The sequence below is a fragment of the Podarcis tiliguerta genome (assembly GCF_965153285.1).
Source record: "Podarcis tiliguerta genome assembly, chromosome: 10".
NCBI lineage: Eukaryota > Metazoa > Chordata > Lepidosauria > Squamata > Lacertidae > Podarcis > Podarcis tiliguerta.
Window position 1 is genome coordinate 61,683,178 of NC_139543.1, and position 21,254 is coordinate 61,704,431.

General features: G+C 43.3%; 1 protein-coding gene across 17 annotated transcripts in view; it reads left to right on the forward strand.

The window, feature by feature from the left end:
- SOX5 (SRY-box transcription factor 5) overlaps positions 1-21,254 on the forward strand; it is a 1,214,093-nt gene that overhangs the window by 540,614 nt on the left and 652,225 nt on the right. For all 17 annotated transcript variants that reach the window (XR_014502612.1, XM_083402002.1, XM_083402006.1 and 14 more), the window contains one exon: positions 4,523-4,609. Coding sequence is in view for 16 of the 17 variants with exons in the window: in XM_083402002.1 (XP_083258128.1) it covers positions 4,523-4,609 (87 nt within the window). In the remaining variant the exon portion in view is untranslated. The remainder of the gene's footprint in view (positions 1-4,522; positions 4,610-21,254) is intronic.

Consider the following 21,254-nt stretch of genomic DNA (forward strand, 5'->3'; position numbering starts at 1 on the left):
TTCATGTATAACACTTACAGTATGTCTGCTGCTAAGCAGACATTTAGGGAGCGATCCAAACCCAAGATCCACCAGGATGAGTGTCGTTTGGGATCGGTCTTTCTCCTGCTCAGTTGGCTGAAGTCCCTCGCCTCTGCTCAGCCAGAGATTACACCAGTGTAGGTCTTCAGCCAGGGCTCAGCTGGCTGAGTCAAGGTTAGGGTAAGTCCCAAAAAAGGAGTGTTCTGGGAGACCAGAAGGGGGCCAGGACTCCCACTCCTGAAAGGAGTTTGGAATAGGAGTAAGTTAGGTATAATAGGAGACTCTTGAGAGTCCCATGGACTGCAAGAAGATCAAACACATCCATTCTTAAGGAAATCAGCCCTGAGTGCTCACTGGAAGGACAGATTGTGAAGCTGAGACTCCAATACTTTGGCCACCTCATGAGAAGAGAGGACTCCCTGGAAAAGACCCTGATGCTGGGAAAGATGGAGGGCACAAGGAGAAGGGGACGACAGAGGACGAGATGGTTGGACAGTGTTCTCGAAGCTACAAACATGAGTCTGACCAAACTGCGGGTGGCAGTGGAAGACAGGAGTGCCTGGCGTGCTCTGGTCCATGGGGTCACGAAGAGTCGGATACGACTGAACGACTAAACAACAACAACACTGCCTTCCTATAATTTGGACTGCTGTGCCCAAAAGCCATGCCCCAAAGCTAGCCTTATTATACCACCTATGCCCAGGTAACCATTTACCAGTAGCAGTCAATGAGTCAGTGCGGTGGCGCTTATCCAGCCTCCCACCTGGTGCTGCCACCGGCAAGTTTGTAATGGGACAACCTTGCTGCTGCTTCTCTGCTCTTCCTTCCAGTAAACCACATAAATGCCACTGACAGGAGGTCAGATAAGTTCCCCTGCTTCACTGACCACTTACGGCATTTAAGACAAGGATGTACAGTGGTACTTCGGGTTACAGACGCTTCAGGTTACAGACTCCGCTAACCCAGAAATAGTACCTCAGGTTAATAACTTTGCTTCAGGATAAGAAGAGAAATTGTGTGGCTGTGCGGCAGCGGGAGGCCCCATTAGCTAAAGTGGTACCTCAGGTTAAGAACAGTTTCAGATTAAGAACAGACCTCCGGAATGAATTAAGTTCTTAACCTGAGGTACCACTGTAATTATGACAACAGTCCTAAGGTCAGTTAGGTGTGGTTTGGCTGACCAAGGCTACCCAGTCAGTTTCATGCTGGGTGTTTAAATCTGGGTCTTCCCCATCTATAGTAAATAATTCAGTGCACCGCAATAAACGGGTCTCCATTCCTAGTGTCTAGAAAGCTGAAGCAGAAGCTGTCTGTGTTAAGTGCCTTCAAACCCTATATTCATCTCTACTACTGAGCTGTGTGACGGATGTAGCCTCTTGGAGCAAAACAACCAAATGAAAACCTGACCAGACCCATAATCTAGTGCAGGGATGAGGAACTTGAGGACCTTCAGATGTTGTTGGACTATAACTCACCATCATTCTGTCATCATTGGCCTTGGTGGATGGAGTTGTAACCCAACACCAACTGGAGGGATATAGGTTGCCTATCTCCCACCCTACTGGGTAGGCAGCATGAATTGAAAACCCATAGGCTAGAGGTCAGGGGCCTCAAACCCTGGGGTTGATTACTGCTATCAGTCAGAGCAGACAACTCATGGGCTGGATGAGCCAGCAGTCAGTCCCACATGCTTGCACTTCCATGTTACCAGCTTGGGGGCTCTCTGTGTTAGGACTAATATGGGCAGGGCAGTGTGCAAATGTCCACACATTGCCCACATCAGTCCTGCCCTGAGACTTGAGCTGTGTCACTGACTCCTGAGAGTATGTTGCTGGCATGGGAGGGAGCAGGCAGAAAAACTTCAGCAAAATTAGCCAGCCAAGACAATGAAGGATCCTTGTAATGCCTTTTTATTTCAGTGGGGGAAATTAACCAGTTGCTAATAATTGCATGGTCTCTAGGCCAGACGGTCCCTTTGAAAAGTTAACATGTACTCTCTTTCCGTTCCTAGTAGGGGGTAAACAAATGGCGGCACCAAAATACACATAAGCACAAATGTGGGAGAATGGCAGTTATATGTCTTAGATCGAGATAGTAAGGGTGGCTATTGTTATTTAGATGGAACATACTGGAGCACTTATCTTTTAGTACACTCCATTTTCGAACTGAATGCAGCGCTAATCGCGGGATTGAAAGCTATTGTAATTGTGCACCCTTCTAAATGCTGACAAGAATATACAATTACATTGTTTGGAACAGAGTTTAACATCCTCTGGGTTGTATTAGCATTTGTATTTACTTATGCATTAAAAATCTGCACAAAAAAAGCCAAGGCAAAAAGCAAGAGTTATAAATATTAAACCCCCCCCACACATACACGCACAGATAGATATCCACTCTTGTCTGAAAATTCTGAAAGTATATATTTAAAGCAAGTGATATATGTAGATATGAAATTAACAAATAAATTGGTTTTCTTGTGCTGCTTCTGGGTATCCTTGAAGCATCTTGTTGGCCCCTGTGAGAAGTAGATAGACCCTTGGTTTGATCCAGTGGAGCTCTTCTACGTATAGTTATACTGGCTAGAGCATGGTGTTGATAACGTCAGGGTTGTGGGTTCAATCCTCAGATGGGCCACCTGCATGTTCCGGCATTGCAGGGAGTTGGACTAGATGACCCTCAGGGTCCCTTCCAACTCTACGATTCTATAATTCTTCTACACTTTCTTTTTTAAACAGGAGTCACTGCCACAAGATGCATTATTATAATAATAAGTTATCGTCTGCCCTTCACCCTGGGGTCCCAGAGGGGATTACGACGACTTAAAATGCAACGTTATAAGAAGCATTTTTAAAAGATAATAATAATAATAAATAATAATAATAATAATAATAATAATAATACAAAAATATAGATGGCCATTTGTCATGGGTGTTTCAACTGAGATTCCTTCATTTCAGGGGGTTGGACTACAGGTAGATGATTCTTGGGGTCTTTCCCAACTCTACAGTTCTATGACTCTGTGAAAAGAGTGATTGACAGTAATAATAATAATAATAATAATAATAATAATAATAATTAATTTGTACCCTGCTCATCTGGCTGGGTTTCCCCAGCACCTCTGGGTGGCTTCCAACAGAGATTAAAAATACATTAAAACATCAATCATTAAAAACTTCCCTAAACAGTAGCTCAGAAGGCTTTTAAAAGTAGGATTAGGTAAGTTTTGGAGGATAGATCTGCCAGTGGCTATTAGTTATGACAGCTGCATGGAAACCTCCAGGTTCCAATGAAGAACCTGCCACTGAATGCCAGTCGCTGGGCAGCCACAGCAGGACAGGGCTGCTTCCTCCAACCCTTGCATTTGACTGGCCACCAGGGACAGATCTACTGTGGAACTAGTGAAGCTTAAGCTTCAGGGTCCCTAGTCCTGGAGGGACCCTGGAAGAGACTTTAGCCCACGTGGCTTAACCTTTTTGGGTCTGGTAGACCCAATTAGAGTCGCATGACTCAATTTGATCAATATTTTGTTGTATATATTTCAACAGTCCCAGAGTTTGAGAGTCGGTAGCATAGATGTTGTAAAGGTGTGGTGATCTGTCCTGGAACAACCCCATTGAAGAAGTTAACAGTGCTTCCCTAGACCCTCATTGCTGGTTGTGCCATGATAGTTTAAGTTACAAGCTCCCCCCCAAAAAAAACGTAGGTCCACTGTTGCTGGCTCTTGTGGGAGAGGGGATTCTGGAGGACTAGGTAGACCTTTGATCTGATATAGCAGAACTCTTCTGCTGTGCTTATACCTCGTAGGACTCCTTTCAGTCTTCTTCCCAGATTTTTCAATCCTCGCAAAGCATTTATCATCCTGAACTTTGCCCCATTGTTATTATTTGTTGGCTGTGTGTTTTTGTGTGTGTTACTGGGGGCGGGGAGTGTCTTGCCACAGCGTGCTTACCACCACACTGTGTTTAAACACGTTGTAAAGTGGATGTAATTGTAAACACACCGAGGGATATAATTACATGTAGCAGATTTAGGCGCTAATTCTTTGCCTTTTATTTATTTTCCCTCTCCCCCCACCACCACTCTGCATTTTATCAACATTATATATATATATATATATATATATATATATATATATATATATATATCTCCTGCATACAGACACCCTTAAATTGACAAGCATCCATTATAGGCAGAAACTTGTTCTCTAAATTGAAAAACAATGAGCGCCAGGGTTCTGTGTGCCCATTGTCATATGGAATGGCTTTGTTCAGTAAGAGGAAAAAGCTAATGATTTTGAAACAGCAGGTGACAAAACACATTCTTTTTTTTTCATTCTCTCCCCTCTTATCAGTTTGTTGATGAAGTCATTATGAACTGGGGTCCAGGATAGGGTAGCTCTTATTTTTAGCAGATAGACTTTTAATGAGTTCCATTGTGCCGTCAGTCATGTTGATTCACTTACATTTTTCCCCTCTTTCTCTCTCTCCTCTTCATTCAGAAACCCCCAGTATTGAAAAGCTACTATCAAAAGATTGGAAAGACAAGCTTCTTGCCATGGGATCAGGGAACTTTGGAGAAATAAAAGGTAAACCTCGTTTCTATCACCTGAAGGGATGCAATGTGTGTGGGGGGGGGGAGATTAAAAATGCATTGCAATATATGTGAGTTGAATTAGCGCAAACGAAGCATGCCGTCATTTGCTCTTTTCCATTTCTGCACTTTTTCGCTGGAGCAATGTCTTCAGGGCCAATCCTGCTCTTCTGAGCATGCCAAAACTTGGCAGGGCCTTCTTTTTGCAGCTGAGGCTGCCTGCATCTCTCCATCAGTCCACAGCATCTTGTCCCTGTGTGGGGTCTGGGAGTACAAGCTGCTCTCAGTAGAAACAGGAGAGTGGGAAGTCTGGAGAAGACCTCTCAAGAGCATGGTGAGATGCAGGAGGGTCTAGGCTGCATTTAGATGACCCACTTGTCACATGCTTGGAAAAGTGTCTAGTTGGTGTTTATAACAGGAGCTGTAGTGAGCACAGGATTGCACCCTTTAGTCTGTTCTCATCTAGAAGACAGTGCTGCATCTTCTACTGTGATGAAAAATCCCAGGAGCAAAGCTATGGTGCCCATTTCCATGCGGTTGGTCTTTTGTGGGTGCGTAGGTTTCAGTCACATAGTGTCAGATGCAGACTGTGAAGTTATGGATTAAGTATCTACCATGCCCAGGGTGGCAGGCGACAAGCAGTAAGACAATTAAAAAGCAAATACTTAAAAGATCTTAAAAAAACATACAGGTGCAGGCTGTGGAAGTTCTTCAGTGAGTGCCAGAAAGACTAACAGATCAGGTGCCTGCCTAATATTTAGCAGGCAGGAATTCCAAAGGGGTATCTGCCACAGTGCTTGAAGACCCAATTCCTACATTTTGTGGAATGGACGTCCCAATAAAGGTGGTATCTTGCATGAGGCCTTCACATGCCAGAGTGCAGTGACCGATGGGGTACATAAGGTGTAAGATGATCTTTCTGTTATCCCCATCCCAAGCAATGTAGGCTTTATGAGCCAAAAGCTAACACCTTGAACTTAGCCTGGTAGATGTTCAGCATCTGGTTAAAGTGGATTTGATGCTCCGGCACCATAAACCTGCTGCCACAAATAAATAAATAACTGGAGTTCTTGCAGGTCACCATTCTGTGCGCACTGTGGTAGGAGAGGTTACAGGTGGAAGAATGTTATTTATGCACTTCATCCACATGCAGGAAGTGCATGCAAACTGACCCCAGTTGACACTCATAACAAGAGCCCTTCTGGATCAGGCCAAGGGCCCATCTAGCCCAGGATCCTGTTCTCACAGTGGTTGGCCAGATGTTCATAGGAAGCACATGAGGAAGACATGAGCACAAAACCACTATCCCCATTTGTGATTCCCAGCTATTAGTATTCAGAGTCATACTGACTCTCAATATTGGGAGCAATTTATACAGAGCAATTAGTAGCCGTCGACAGCGTTCTCTTGCCTGAATTTGTCCAGCCTTCGCTCAGAAACATTCAAGATGGAAGCCATTGCTACATGTTGTAGGAACAAACCCCGTAATGGTAAAGTACTTTAGTTTCTCCTCAATCTTCCAATGTTCATCTTCACTGGATGTGCTCAGGTTCTAGTATTTTGAAAGAAACCTGCACACCGTACATAATTTCGTGCTTGCCTGTCATCTGCTACTGTTGCAAAATATTGTTTGACCCTGGGTGAGGTGTGACTGTTCTGTTCGTAGGATTTGATCATTTAATCATTTGCACAGGCAAGCCATCACTTAATTCTGCTATATCCAGGGAGCATGAACTTGCATTTGTGAAGCAGCCCATCATTTTACATCTTTATCTGAGGCCATTATAGAAAAGGCAAGAGTTCAGCCATACCTGCAGAGTTAGGACGGCTTCAAGTCGGGAACGCTGCTGACTCGAGCATGCTTTTGTTTTGATGTGCATCACGTTGCTGTGTTACCATAAAGGATGGGGAAGCCACAGGCCTCAGGGGTCAAATGCAGCCCTCCAAGTTCCTCTGTCTGGCCTCCGGGACTTTCCAAACAACACCCATTTCCCCAGCTGCAAACCCCCTCACCCCAGCCCAGGCCTCTCATCCTGACCCTGCACTGCACTTTCCTTGAGGGTAGTTGATAGCTGGAAGACGTCCTTGATAATGCTTCTAGCTTGCCTGGTTGTAGGATAGTGAGGGGTGTGTGCGTATGTGTAGAACTAGCCTCTGGGACAAAGGCCAAATTTGCATGTGTTGCTTTTCCCACTTTTGCTTCTGGCCCCACCCACCACTGTAATGTGGCCCCTTGAAAGTCACCTATAAAGGAATGTGGCCCTCTGGCTGAAAAAGTTTGTTTTGGTGTTAGGCAGCTTCCTCTCTTCCTATGAGGGTGGCACAACAGAAAGTGCTTTGCCCAGGAAGCTCCCGAACACTGGTCGCAGCAGCAGCAGCAACAACTCTGGCACATCATTGGCAAATTCATCCATTCATGCCACTATGATTTTCTATATTAAGCAGTTTATAAATTATTAAAACAGGTAGGTAGGTAGGTAGGTAGATTGCTTTGGTCTTTACTTTCATTTTGAGGGAGAAGGAAGGAGGTTGCCAGGCTGACCCTTCAGGTCCCTGGCATGGGGCGCTCATGCCACCACCTGGAGCGCAGGAACGAGAAAATGAGCCTGAGCTGAGCCACGTTGCAGCTGTATTTCTTGAAACAACACAACGGTGTGTGCAGCCATCACACGTGTATTGGAAAGAAGTCTTTCTTCATTCTTTCTCCATGAATACGAGGTTATTTATTACAAGCTCGCCAGCTCCAAAGTTTTAATTAATTCTTTGATATATTTGTCTTGGCAGTTGCCGTTTTGGAAAAACAGCCACCAGACACCTTGGGCATTGAGATTTCTTTGCCCTGGAATGTGTGCAGTGCTGGAGTTCTAAAGCCTTTTGTAGGGATGGGTGTGTATACCTTACCCACTCGCCCCTCAAAAAAACCCAAAAAAACCCACACTGACTCCCACCCCAAACTCCTTCCTCATCTACTTCCAAATAAGTTAGAAAAATGAGCCAAAAGGGGGAGGGGGGAATGGGAGACTGAAAAAAGAAGGCTCTGCTAGCCTACAGGGGTCTCATTGACATCTCCTCCTCCTTGGTAACTTAAGAGGGGAGTCCACTAGAGGTGTATACTGGGCCACAAGATTCATCTTGTATCTGTAGCATTAAGAATCAACCCGGTCGGTTTCAGTTCCACTCTGTGTGGTTTCCAGTTCAATTTGTTAGTTGCATTCATATCATATACGTCAAATCCGAAGCTCTGCCCACCCCTCTCTAAATTGACTATAATGGAGAATCTTAAAATAGCCATAACTTTTTGTCTTCCTTTAAGAGGCAAGGAGGGTTTGCTGAATGAGGAGGGAACGTACTAGACCTTGAGTGGGGAACGAGAGAAATCTATATTACAAATATTAATAATACTGGCCGAAAAGAATTCAGCGTATTGAAATCACAGGAACACTCAAAAGAGAAAAAGAGGAGGAGGAAACTTTGAACAAGACCAGGAGAAAAACCAGCTGGAAATTAATAATAATAATAAGGCAACAAATGAACACACAGTCACATCACCTGGGGACAGGGGACTTTAAGAGAAGTTTACACAAACATAAAGAAATGTAAAGAAATGGAATGGAAAGCAAGTAATTAAAAATCGCTGTTTGCTGGAAAACAGAAAGGGGTTAGAATAAAAAGGAACAAATGAGTTACATCAAACATTGCTTCTTCAAATTGCTGTGATTGGGGTGCCCTGGGAAAATAATTTGCATGTGTTCAAAACCATCAAAATGAAATATTCCCCCACCTTTCCAGCCTCCCTCACTTGAGATCAGGGTGTTTCCTTAGTCAAATTGGTTTCGCCTTAAAAAACACACACTGCAGTCCTTTATTTTAACAAAATGCAGATTTTGGGAATGCCTCTGTCCACAGAGTGATTCAGGACATTGGGGAGACTCTGACCTGATTCAGCAAGCCTTGTTGACTTCACCATCTGATTTGGGGATAGGAAAAACCTCACCTGCACCATCCCCGTTCCCTTCATAACTTGGACCACACACGGTGTTGATGCACACCTCTAGAATCCACTTACCTTGGTTCTTCGTTAGTTGTCATCTCCACTCAAGTATTTGGAGAGCCGCATTTTTGGAAAACAACCCCATGTCACCAAGCTATTTCAAATATTCCTATGATAGGTGAGAAAAGGCCTGTGAATTACTGTGGGGAGAAACTGCTTGACCTCAAGATCTTGTTAGTGGAGGTTAAGCTATACCAGACAAGCTTAGTGGGGGGTTAGACTGTGCCTTGAGAACATTTTCTTCAGTGGTTGCAATGCTGTCATGGAAAGAGCAAGATCAGAGAGGCTCCAGAGCAAGGCCTTCTCACTATTGTCATTCCTTTAGATGATATAGCTGTGATTTCTTGCTCACCTTGCTCAGCATTCTGTGCTGAATCCCAATGGGGCAAGAGAGCATGAGAAACCCAGAAAGTGGACCAATCTCTGTGCCAAGAAAACCTGCATTGGAAATAATGGGTTGGAGCCAGACATATTATTATTATTACATCATCACCATCATCATCATCATTAATTACCAGCTCTTTCACGTTATGGTTCCAGGGTAGGTTACAACAATATAAAATACAATATTAGATACAGTATAAATATTTGCAATAGGAAGAAAAATACAATCAGAAAATATAGGTTGGTTCCTGAAAATATATATCCCAGGGCAGGAGTATCCCTCCTGTCAATCCATTTGATAACTACGCTCCATATTGAGATTTCATCCTTTGGAGGAGTGTGGTGTGTTTTCATGTTTCAGTTATGATTCCTGTGATGGGATTCCTGTGAAAACATGTTGTGTGGATGCTGCCAATTATTCCTGGAAAAGAAATTCGGAATTTGTTTCTGCTCTCGAGGTTATTGGCATGCAGTAGGCAAGCTGGCACCAGGACATCTTCAAGGGAAATTTCCAAAGCAGGAATGGGGGGAAACATGTTGTGAGAATGTTTTTTCACCTGTGCAGAGTTACTTGAGAACGATTTTGGATGGTGCTGCCTGGATTTTTTTGTCTTTATCACTGAATTATACATTAGTCATAAACACAGATCGACGCGCATCGTAGGTGAAGGCTGTTTTCTTTCTCCCCACAATTTGGTTGCCACCACACTAGGCATCGTATAGCTCAGTCCTATGCATGTTTACCCAAAAATGTGATCATCGCTGTCCCTGCACAGCTTTGCAATTTTAATAGTTTTCAAAAGGAAGGAAATGCTTACAACGGTGAGAGCGAATGAGAGAGTCTATCAGGAACTTCTTGTTTCAATTCTGGATTTGTGTGCGAAAGAGACAAATGGAAAAATCACTGTAAACATCATATGTGATGAATTTCACAGTGACAATTCATGTTCAGCAATGTTTTCCATATTTATTAGTGAAGCCTTGATATTTCAGATCTGCTAGGTGTGAAAACCTACTTGGTGTGTATAGTTTGCTCTCCAGTCTACATATCTGAGGCTCATCTAGCCATCACTGGACTGCTTTCATTCCCCTGCCCCCCCCCCAAAAAAAATGATGCTGGTCTTAGTTTGAACTTTGCCAGTGATAATGGGCATATAAACCTATCAGACTGCTCTGTTGTTTGTCCCCCTTTGCCAGGTTGGAAAACTGCCAACTTTCTATATTTCTGTAGAACACAGGCAGTTCTACCCACAGGATGAAATCATACCAGAATTTAGCAAATATATTAACGTAGCACCAAATGCATTAATATTCTATTTTGCAATATTCAAGATTGAGCCCATTTTCGATGGTGGTGCCACAAACATTCCTGACCATTGCGGGTGGGTCTGATGGGAGTTGGAATCTGACAACATGGGGAGGGCAATAGGTTAGCCATCCCTGCTCTAGAATGAGCCCAGTAGCTAAACATCCCCAGTCACACCTGTGTGTCTATGTTCTACAAACAACTTAGAAGCAAAGAAAGGGAACTTCCCACATAGCGGGGGCGGGGGGAGACTGAGGTGGTAGAACAGCCCCCCCCCCAAGTGAATAATTATCTTGGATCAAAACCCCACATTAAAGTTGAAATGTGGGGAGGCACAAAGCAAATGTCTGTCTTTTCTCTCTCAGATGGATAAATAGCAGCTCTTGGGAGGGATAATCTTCATCAGGAAAATATTGCAGCCAGAACAGTTGCCCCCTCCTCCTTATTCTGCTGTCCCCAGTCCGATTCAACACATACACCATAGCTGTTCTTAATTGTGGTGGGAAGATCTGTCAATTTCAATATCTCATTTTTAAAAAAGCATTTTGAGTTCAGTTCTCCATATTTCAACAACAGTCTGCTATTTTTTAAAAATAAAGTCCTAATGAAATTGCATCAACATTTTAGTACAATTTATCTTAATATGCATAATGCACTTCTGTATGCTATTTTCATGAATACACAAACACACACACAGGTGATACCTTGGTTCTCGAACTCAATCCGATTTGGAAGTCCGTTCAACTTCCAAAACGTTTGAAAACCAAGACGCGGCTTCTGATTGGCTGATTGGCCCCGGAAACAATGCTGACAGCCGAAACGGAGGTTTGGCTTCTGAAAAATGTTTGCAAACCGGAACACTTACTTCTGGGTTTGCAGCATTCAGGAGCCGAAATGTTCATCAGCTAAGCCCTTCGGGAACCGAGGTACCACTGTATGCGTGTGTATTTATATGTTTGTGTGTACATTTGTATACACACTTTACCATAGTATATGTGTTTTTCTATACATTGCTTAGATGGAAAACTTATTCACAAAATTTACAGCAGTGCGAAATTCAAAGGATTTTGGTGCTTCGGTTCACGTTTTGTTTCGGAAAGTATGAATTAAGTAGGTTTGGGAGATTCCATTGCAGATCTCCATTGTAATGTGCAGTTTGGCTCAAAGGGTACCTTTGCCTCCCAAGTCATAGGTTTCACCAAACTAGAAAGTTTCGTATTACTGGGGCGAAATTGACCCTCAGTCTCACCTGCTTACAGTTGGTTTTGACTTGGAAAATGTCACTGCGGTAACTCCAGATTTAAAAGGAACACCCCCAGAATTGTGGCCTCAACACGCCTAATCTTGGTTCATTAAATCACATTTGGCCTGATATAGACGTTTATTTGAACAGTATAGCTCTGTATCGTGGAGCGTGGAGGACATCAGTAACAGGTACTTATGTCAAGCTGTGTCTAACATATGACAGGCCTCTAGTCTGCTGAAAACTAAACCCTTGTATGCTAGTGTCACCAAGATGGGGCAGTGGGTTCTCTTTGGGAGCGCTCTTACAACTGCCAATAATGGATTAAGAGAAATAATCCATTCAGTGATACTATAGCTCATCAGAGCCTGTGAATTAAAGACATATGTTATGTAGATTCGATGTATGGATTAAAAAGGATAATCTGTTAGGTGACATACAGAAACTTGAGATAAGTGGGCTAGGCAGATTCTGTATACGGATTGCGACAGATAATTCCATTTAAGTAACACTGGACAAGTTGAAAGACAAGCAAGGTGTTGGGGGGGGGCAGCGCTCCGGTTATGAAGGGTAATCCACTGCGTGACACTTGGGATCTTGTAATCAGGAAACTGAAGACAAGAAAGCTACAAGGGTTCACCATATTTCCCTTCGGAAGAGGAGGAGGAGAGAGCCATGATAAGGAGATTATTCAAGAGGACAAATGTTGGTTTAAACCCTTTAGTTAATACAGCACAGATTCCCTGGGAGGTGCTGTAAAGCAGCATGGCCTCAGAGTAGCTATGTGAATGTAATTTATTTGTTCTTGAGGAATTTTTAATGCATCTCTCTCCTTTTTTGCCAGATGTGTCAGAACTACTGGGTTCTCTTTTAATGATAGCTTTGTGGCTGTTGTTGTTTTTTCAAATGGGGGACAGAGGGAGAGGGAGAGGAGGGGCAGAGAGATTCTTAATCAAATGAGGTAGGATGCATGTAATTATTTGTCACTCCTTATGATACATTCAGTGTTTACTGCAGCCCATGCTGTTTCTTCTCCCTTGGCTTCTCTTTAATGTATTTGGAGTTGGTAATGGAAGGCATCTGCCTTGGGAAGGCTCTCGCCTGAGAAATATTTCCAGAGGGGGAGAGGGTGTGAGGAGGGGGACACCTCCAAGAGCCTCTGCTTTAAGGAGGGACTCTGCAGAGCCTGGAGGATGTGGCTGTAGCCCGGTAGTTAGAGGCCTGGGAGTCTGTACTAAGCCTCTCCCCAGCCATATTTCCCTGAGGTGAAAAGTTCTGGGAAGAATAAAGCTTAAGCACACAGTTCCCCACCTACTGCTTCAACCTAAACCTTGCCCTCACTACCTTGCATCTGTTCAGCAGAGTCACCAGCCCCAGGCCTCTGCTGAATTTAGATAAGGGTCATAGCTCAGTACCAGCTTTGCATACAGCAGGTCCCCATCATCTCCAGGTGAAGCTGGGAGGGATTCCCTGTCCAAAACTCTGGAGAGCTGCTACCAGTCAGGGTTGGCTATTGTTGTAAACAAAAATTGCCCTTTTCCCTTATGGGGTACCCAAGAGCCCATATAGAGTCCTTACATAGGTTCCCTATTAGTAGGAGAAGATAACAGAGGCCAACCAGAGAATACTGGGAAGCAAAGCAGCTAGTAAGCTTGATCTTTATTGAACTGCTGCAACAGGGTGCTCCCCTCACCTGCAGGAGAGGAAGAAGAACCCCCCAAAATGGCACGCAAGGCCTTATAAAGACTTTTGAAATTGCCACCCTGTAGATCAAGACCACCCCCAGAAACATCATACATCCATCCATCACAGAAGGGGTGTAACCTAAGACCACCCCTCAGATACATCATACCTACATCACAGAAAAGGCGGTCTTAAAACAGAAATTTGAATGTTGTTTTTCTCCTGTCATTGTTTATCTCCTGTCTGGCAGGTTACTTGATAGGATTGCCTGGGGAGCCTGGCCAGTCTTTTGTAATGATAAATACTTAGTTCCTGGGCCAGGTCACAGGCTCACACCCTATTCAAACACAGACATACCCTTAAGACAGGATTTGTGAAGGAAAAGACAATGGGGAGGCTTTTCCATTTTCCTTTGACCTTGCAGAAAAAACATTTGGTCAGTTTGGGACAGTTTGGGAATCAAAATGGTTCCAGGTCGGTCTTCCTGTGCTGATCTATGTATGTGCTTGGTTGGTACACTTATGAACATTTAACATATATGTAAGACCTCAAAATTCCTATCACACTATGCTGGTAGATGAATAGTCTGGCTGGGAATGAGGCATCTTCCTGTGTTCAAGTGGTTTTGAAGATGTTGAGTTTCAGGCACTTGGGTGAGGTATGGTGGAGAAGCAAAAATGAAGGAAACACCATCAAAACCTGTCTAATATAACAGGTATCCTGACTGGGAGAAGCTGCAGTAGCCCATAACATCTGGACAGCAGCAGGTTGGCAAATACTGCTTTGCTGAAGTACTTAGATTTGCATAGAACCATCACATAAGTATTCAGTGTGTATAGATTAGAATGAAGAACATCCATTGAAGGAAAACACAGTTGGAAACATCTAGTACCAGAAATGTGTGTGGATGTATTAGGAAGAGTGTGAAATCCATTCTTCTTTACTTAAGCAGGCGAATTGCCCTGTGCTGTACTGAAACATCCATCACAATAAGCCCAACAAATTCTCACTGTCTCTAAAATCTTCAAAAAAGACAGCTCCTGTTAGCTGTCCTAACAGAGCAGTGCTGAGCCAAAATGACTCACTTTATTTTGTGTTTCCTTTCATGCCTTTCCAGAAGCCTCTTGTTTTCAGCTGTTTCTGGCACTCGCTGCAAACACCTTCTTGTTGTTTGGATGTCCTCTTTCTCCTTGTCCTTTTTGCCCTCACAGCCCTTAGCCTCATTTGCCCACATTGCCATTTTAATCTGATTGGCCGAGGCAATTTAGAATTTGATGGTGATGATTTCATGGCCCTGCACCGGATGCAATGATGTCATCATGGATTTACCTGTAAATGAAACCACTAGTTGGATCTAATGACATTGTGGGGAAACAAAGACTGAGAAGATAAGAACTGGTGAATGAGACCACAAGCATACTGTTTCCAAAAATTATACCTCTGGGAAGCCTACTGTAAGCAAATATTTATGAGGACTTCTTTGCTTTTTAAAAAATAGCATGCTGATTTGGAAATGTGTAGAACTGAATTCATGACTGGGGAAAATGAGAAACTAGGAGAAACTGAAACTGTCCGATTCTCCTGTTCTTACTTATGATCTTGGCACTCAGCTTCTGTTAATGCGGTCCCAGACCGCATTGCTTTCTAACAGCTACTTGCCGGTTCATGTTCAGCCTATGTTTTTGCCTTGGATTTTTTTTTTTAGTTCTTTAACCTATATTGATGTATGTTGATTGGCTATGTCAAATATACTGCTTTAAAAAATAGAGAATCAAAATTAGAGAATAGTTTGCATGGGCCTTGGTGGAGTGCTGAAGGGAAATCAGATGAAAGTATTAACAGCATACTTTTTTTTAAATAAACACACAAATCTATCCCACTTGTGTGTTGTTTTTCAAAAGTGTGTTTCAATAAGGATAACTTTGTGGAGGTGGGCACAAACAATCCTTAGTATACTTGTCTTTTTTGAGGGGGGGGTGAATAAAAAAAGAAATGTCATATTTTATGCTACGACTTTAATACAATGTTATTGCATCTGTCTAGGTTTAATAATAGCACACTGTACTTTCTGATGCTTCTTTGAAAGATAGACAATAACAATTCAAAAGCCATTTACTTCATTACTCTGACAGTGAAATGACTCAGAGGTAGATTTAACTGTTTTTCTGTGTATATTTTGAACAGCTGATGGATATTGTTTCTGCGCAAAGACACAATTCAGCCCAACGCTAAGCACTTTTCAAATCCCAGTGACTTCAGGGTGCAGGGCATGGTTGGTGAATACTGATGTCGCAGTATCGCTAAAGAGGAGTTGACCTGATCAGACCCTTGAAAGGGAAACAACTGGGGGATCCTTATCAGAGCAGGATGTGTGCCTTTTCTTCCCCACTCCACTCCCTTGTAAATTCAATAGGAGAGAATGAGGGATGCATTTAACTCACTTGTGGAAATCAGTTGGACTTAATAGCGTTTAATTTTGGTCGGAAACCGGCCCTCGCTGTTAAACCTGGCAGTATTACAGAGATAACGAGAATCCACTGTGGTGTTCAATAGCTCAATCCACAAGACGAGCAATAGGCTTCCCGGAGGTATCCCTAAAACCTGCAGCTACTTCTGTCAGATTTCTCCCACGTTGTCAGTCCTCTCCCCCATAATGCTCTCTCTTAATTTTTGGCACGGGTTCATGTGAGGGACGCTGCAAAAATCCATTAGGTTTGCTTTCAAAAGTGCACCTTGTTGTTCTGGGTGGAGCAGACAATTATCTCAAACCTTCCTTATAAACCGAGTTCTACCTGGCATTGGCATCTGTAATAATTAACAGCTGGATGTGTAGCCTGTTGTTCAAGCTACGCAGAGAGGGGAAGATCGGAGACTGCGTTTGCATCCAAGGCCGTAATCTGAAGCACCAGTGATGGGGAATCTATGGCGCTCCAGATGTGTTTGGCTCCAAATTCCCAACAGCCCCAGCCATCATGGTTAAATGGTGACAGGAGTTGTAGTCCAGCAACATTTAAGGAAGAGAGGTGCAGGTCTCCCATTCCTGTGATACATACTTACTCCCAGGTAAACTCAATGAAATTTTCTTCTGCATAGACACCACCACTGCTGTCTTTGCTGTGGAAGATGCTTTCTCATGCACATCCCCACCCTCAGCTGATACAGCTAATCATGCATGAACATTTATTTTTATTGAGAAGCAAATTCCATTGGGGGGAGGGAAGAACTTCCTGACAGTAAGAGCTGTTCGACAGTGGAATTTGCTGCCAAGGAGTGTGGTGGAGTCTCCTTCTTTGGAGGTCTTTAAGCAGAGGCTTGACAACCATATGTCAGGAGTGCTCTGATGGTGTTTCCTGCTTGGCAGGGGGTTGGACAAGATGGCCCTTGTGGTCTCTTCCAACTCTATGATTCTATGATTCTATTCTATGATTCCATTCTATGAAACGTGGTAAGAGGAAGGCACACTTGGCAAATCCACACCGTGATCAACTCCCGCCCGAGAACCAACGTCCCCACTGTGACTGCCTCCACAGTCACTTACGGACTCATTGTTAAAACCGTGTTTATGGAAGACAATCTTACTTGGCTATGAGTGGTCGCCAAAGAAGAGATTGGGTTGGACTAGATGACACTTCCAATGCTACAATTCTATGACTCCATGAATATTGTTCCTATTGCAGAGACCTCAGCTATGCCCTCCAAATTCCTTATAACTCTGCATGCTGTCCATTCAGAAGCCACCAGACACGGCTGGCACTTCCATAAGGAAAAGAGAGGTGATGAATTGGTGCTCGCAGGGTTCACTGCTTGTCTCTGCTGGCCAGCCCTGTTGCCACCCACCCAGTGAGCCAACATACCCCGTACCTTGCGTTCTGAGTTTGAGTGTCTTCAAAGCCTATGACACCTTTGGTAAAGGCTGTTCTCCAACTGGAGCGCTCGCAGGCCAATGTTTCCCAGTTGTCGATGTTTACACTACACTTTTTTTAGATTTGCCTTGAGACAGTCTTTAAACCTCTTTTGTTGACCACCAGCATTACACTTTCCATTTTTAAGTTCAAAACATCCCTGACAGATGGCCATCCAACCTCTGCTTGAAAACCTCCATGGAAGAAGAATCCACAACCTTCCAAGGGAGTCCATTCCTCTGTCAAACAGCTCTTACTATCAGGAAGTTCCTCCTGATGTTTTGTCAGAATCCCTTTTCTTGTAACTTGTAATCCATTGGTTCTTGAGAACTTTTTTTGTGCCAACAGTCCTATGCAGCTGTCTATATTTTCTTGATTGGCCAGCCATTCCAATGGTTATTTTGTATGGTTTTATGACACTTCATGTTCATTGAGTATGCTATTGGACACTACCTTGATGTTCTGTATGAGCTGGCAATATAGGAATGTTTTTTCATAAATCAATAGTTAGGAGTGGACATTCTGATACTTCTGAGAATCACACTAGCAGGGCATGAATACAAGAGCCATCTCCTGCCCCTGTTCTGGTTTGAACTAGGTCTTTCTTCCCCGCCTCCCGCAACCATCATTCCTTGGAGTCCTGAAGAGACATTGCCAGCGAATGCAGAAGCACAGGAACCCGTGGTGAAAAATCAGGGGGTATTGCAAGGATAATAAGGGATGGAGGGACAGCTTAAAAGCTTAGGTTCAAAGCAGGGACGTCCCTGTCAATTAGAGTAACTTGAGGGGTATGTTCGGAGGTATTATATTTGAGCTCATCAAGCTTGTCTCTGTCGTCGTCTTCAGCCTTGAGACAAGAAGGAAGGGGAAGCGGGAGCGCTCTCCCGTTTTCCTCTGCTGGCGATGTGAGCAGGCAGAGGCACGTCATACTGTGACAACCTGCCAATCAATAGGTTGGCTGCAAATACATTAAGCCTTGGTGCGCCTTCCCCGTTTCAGTTAAAAAAATAAAGTCTCATTTTGATAGTTGAGTTGTTCGCACTGGAGGGCTGTGTGCCTGCGTTGGCATAGAGGCGCATGTGTGTGCAACTTGGCATTTTAGCAGCCAGCTTGGGTAACTAAAAAAAGAAATAGCCTCAATTTCAACCTGTCATTTTTATTCTTTCTTAAGTTGATCTGCATCTTCGGCTTCTTTGTTTATTTATGTATTATTTATTTACTTTGCATTTATATATTTCTTTATTTACTTTGGCTCTCCCCCATACAAATTGACCCAGCCCCTACACTTGTCTCTTCTCTATGTCATTCTTCCCAGAAAGGTTGGGAGGGTGGCAACAAGAGAACAGACCTTTATTGTGGTGGCTCCCCAGTTGTGGAATGCTCTCCCCAGATAGGCTTGCCTGGTGCTGTCACTACATGTCTTTAGAAGGCAGGCAAAAACATTCCTCTTTAACCCAGGCCTTTGGCCATGAAAGTGTGTAGGGGGAGGGCTGTTATTATTATGACTATTTTGCTACTAGGCTGTCCGTCAGTATGGTTTTTATGGTGTTTTTATTATTGCTGTTTTGTAAAGCGTGGTATATAAATTGAATAAATACAACTACTGCTGCTACTAGTTTATATCCCCGTTTTCCTGCAATGATGCAGGAAATTAATTACTGTTGTTTGAAATGGTACACTTTTTAAAATTAAATGTAGATGGCTGTTACTGATTGTATGTTTGAATCCAGGAACATATGCCTAACATATTGATGAAAACAGAATTTCGGTACAGATATTTGAAAATTAAAAAAGAAAAGCTGAATGTCCATCATCATCCAAGCCCTTGATTCTAAGGCTATCAACATTAAATAAATAAATACATTTAATAAACATATAAACAAATAAACCAGACTTGATCCAGCTACATGTAGCCATAACTAAGTCCTATTGAAGGCAATGGGACTCTTTAAGTTAGTTTTGATCAAACTTAGAATCATAGAATCATAGAGTTGGAAGAGACCACAAGGGCCATCGAGTCCAACCCCCTGCCAAGCAGGAAACACCATCAGAGCACTCCTGACATATGGTTGTCAAGCCTCTGCTTAAAGACCTCCAAAGAAGGAGACTCCGCCACTTATTACATTGGGACTTAGTCAGAGTGGCTGACTTTAGATGGAACTGCATCAGTGTGGAATAGCGGATGGGCCCCATCTGCACTTCTGTATTTAAAGCCGTATCATGCTACTTCAAACAGTCATGGCTTCCTCTGCAGAGAATTCTGGGAAATGTAGTTTGTTATAGGTGCTGAGAGTTGTGGGGAGACCAGTATTCTCCCTCACAGAGCTACAGTTTTCAGAGTGGTTTAGCAATGAACCTCTCTTCTTGGGGATCTCTAATAACAGTAGCTCTGTGAGGGGAGAATATTGGTCTCCCAACATCTCTCTTGGTATTGCATCTCCCCTTTGGGGCTGACGTATAAGTGACAATCCCATGCAGAAGTCTTCTAGCAGTTTTGGGGTCTCACAGGGTTGGGGGAGCCTTCAGGAGAGAAAGAATGGGAAAATATACCTTTCTTCCTTTGCCACCCCAGTGAAATCTCCCCTTAGCATTAAAGGGCTCAAATTTAGGACCAGCTTCACACAAAAACAAGCACTTTCTTAACATTTTTTTTTTAAAAAATCCAAACTTAATTCCTTGGTAATCTCCTGTAGAAACCACTATCTTATTTGTGTGTGTGTGTCCCTACTTCACCTTCAGAATAATCGGCACACGACCAGCCAATTTGCTACTAGAGGGGGAGTGGCAGTGGGTCCATTTTAACTCCACTCTGACTTCCGTGATTTCAGGTTTTTCCACAGACTGTCTTATCTTTTCTCATACGCATCCCAGGTAGATTAAGGGGGCTACGTATATTTTTCAGAAGGTCAAAGTTGATTGCCGATCACACCATTGGAATATGTGGTGCATGCAGGAACACAGCTATTATTGCATGCTAAGAAATGGATTTTGCGTGTGTGGAAAGGTCTCTTCTGCAGAAGTGGAAGGTGAATTGCCTTGGGTCTGCTGGCAATTTCTGTCTTGACATGCAGCTCAAATTCTGCATTTCTTCTCTCTCCAGATTTCCACTTCTCTGTTCTACATGCTGTTACTTATCTCCCTGCCGAAGCATTTATATAACACCAAACATGTTTTACGACATGAAGGCCAATGGTGTAACTGCTTCTGTAGAGCTGATCTTGAAATTGAGGAATTGCCCTTTTAGGAGAATTCCAGCTGTAGCATTTGGTGGGGGGAGCTGCTAATTCCTTTTGCATAACAACTCTTTGGATGCAAAGACTTGTAACAGACACTTCAGTCTAATTGCGTGTCCAGGTGGCAAACACATTGCGGCAACGACGCCTTGGTCTCCGATGGCGTTTGAAGTGAAAACTGCAAATTAGAAGGGTTCCCTCCCTTTCTCTTAATATTTTACCATGCGGCGCTGTTCCCTTTCTCTCACACAAAGCTTGGGGAAACTGTAAATAATGTGTTACAGTTTCGTCCTACTGATTGCATTTCTAGCAGACGTCATGAGGACCGCTTAGTACGAGGCAAGGTGAATTTCTGACACAGAAACGAAATTCCATGACTCCTATGGGGTGACAATCATTGTATGCAGCGACCACTCTTTAGGCAGTAATGCCCTAATACAGGGATTGGCAAACTAAGGCCTGCGGGCCAGATCAGCCCCAATTGCCCTCTGGATCCGGCTCACGGATTAAATCCATATCTATCAAATTTGAACTTTCTGAAACAATATGAGAACCGCAACACAGCCATCCTACAAAAAATAACTGAACTTTGCAATGCAGTTTTCCAACCAGGACTTATAAAAAATCCATATATTGGGGGGCAGTGTGCTTCAGATGTACACATTAGTGAAAGTAACATAAAAATGCATTATATTAGGAAAATTGCAAAATTGTGGACATTAAGAAAAACAGTATACAAAAATGTGTTTCTTCATGCTAAATTGCTGACAGATTTTCAAAGTGGAAGAAACTAAAATGGACAGGTCTTTCCCGCTCTAACACTTGACAATGTAGTTCA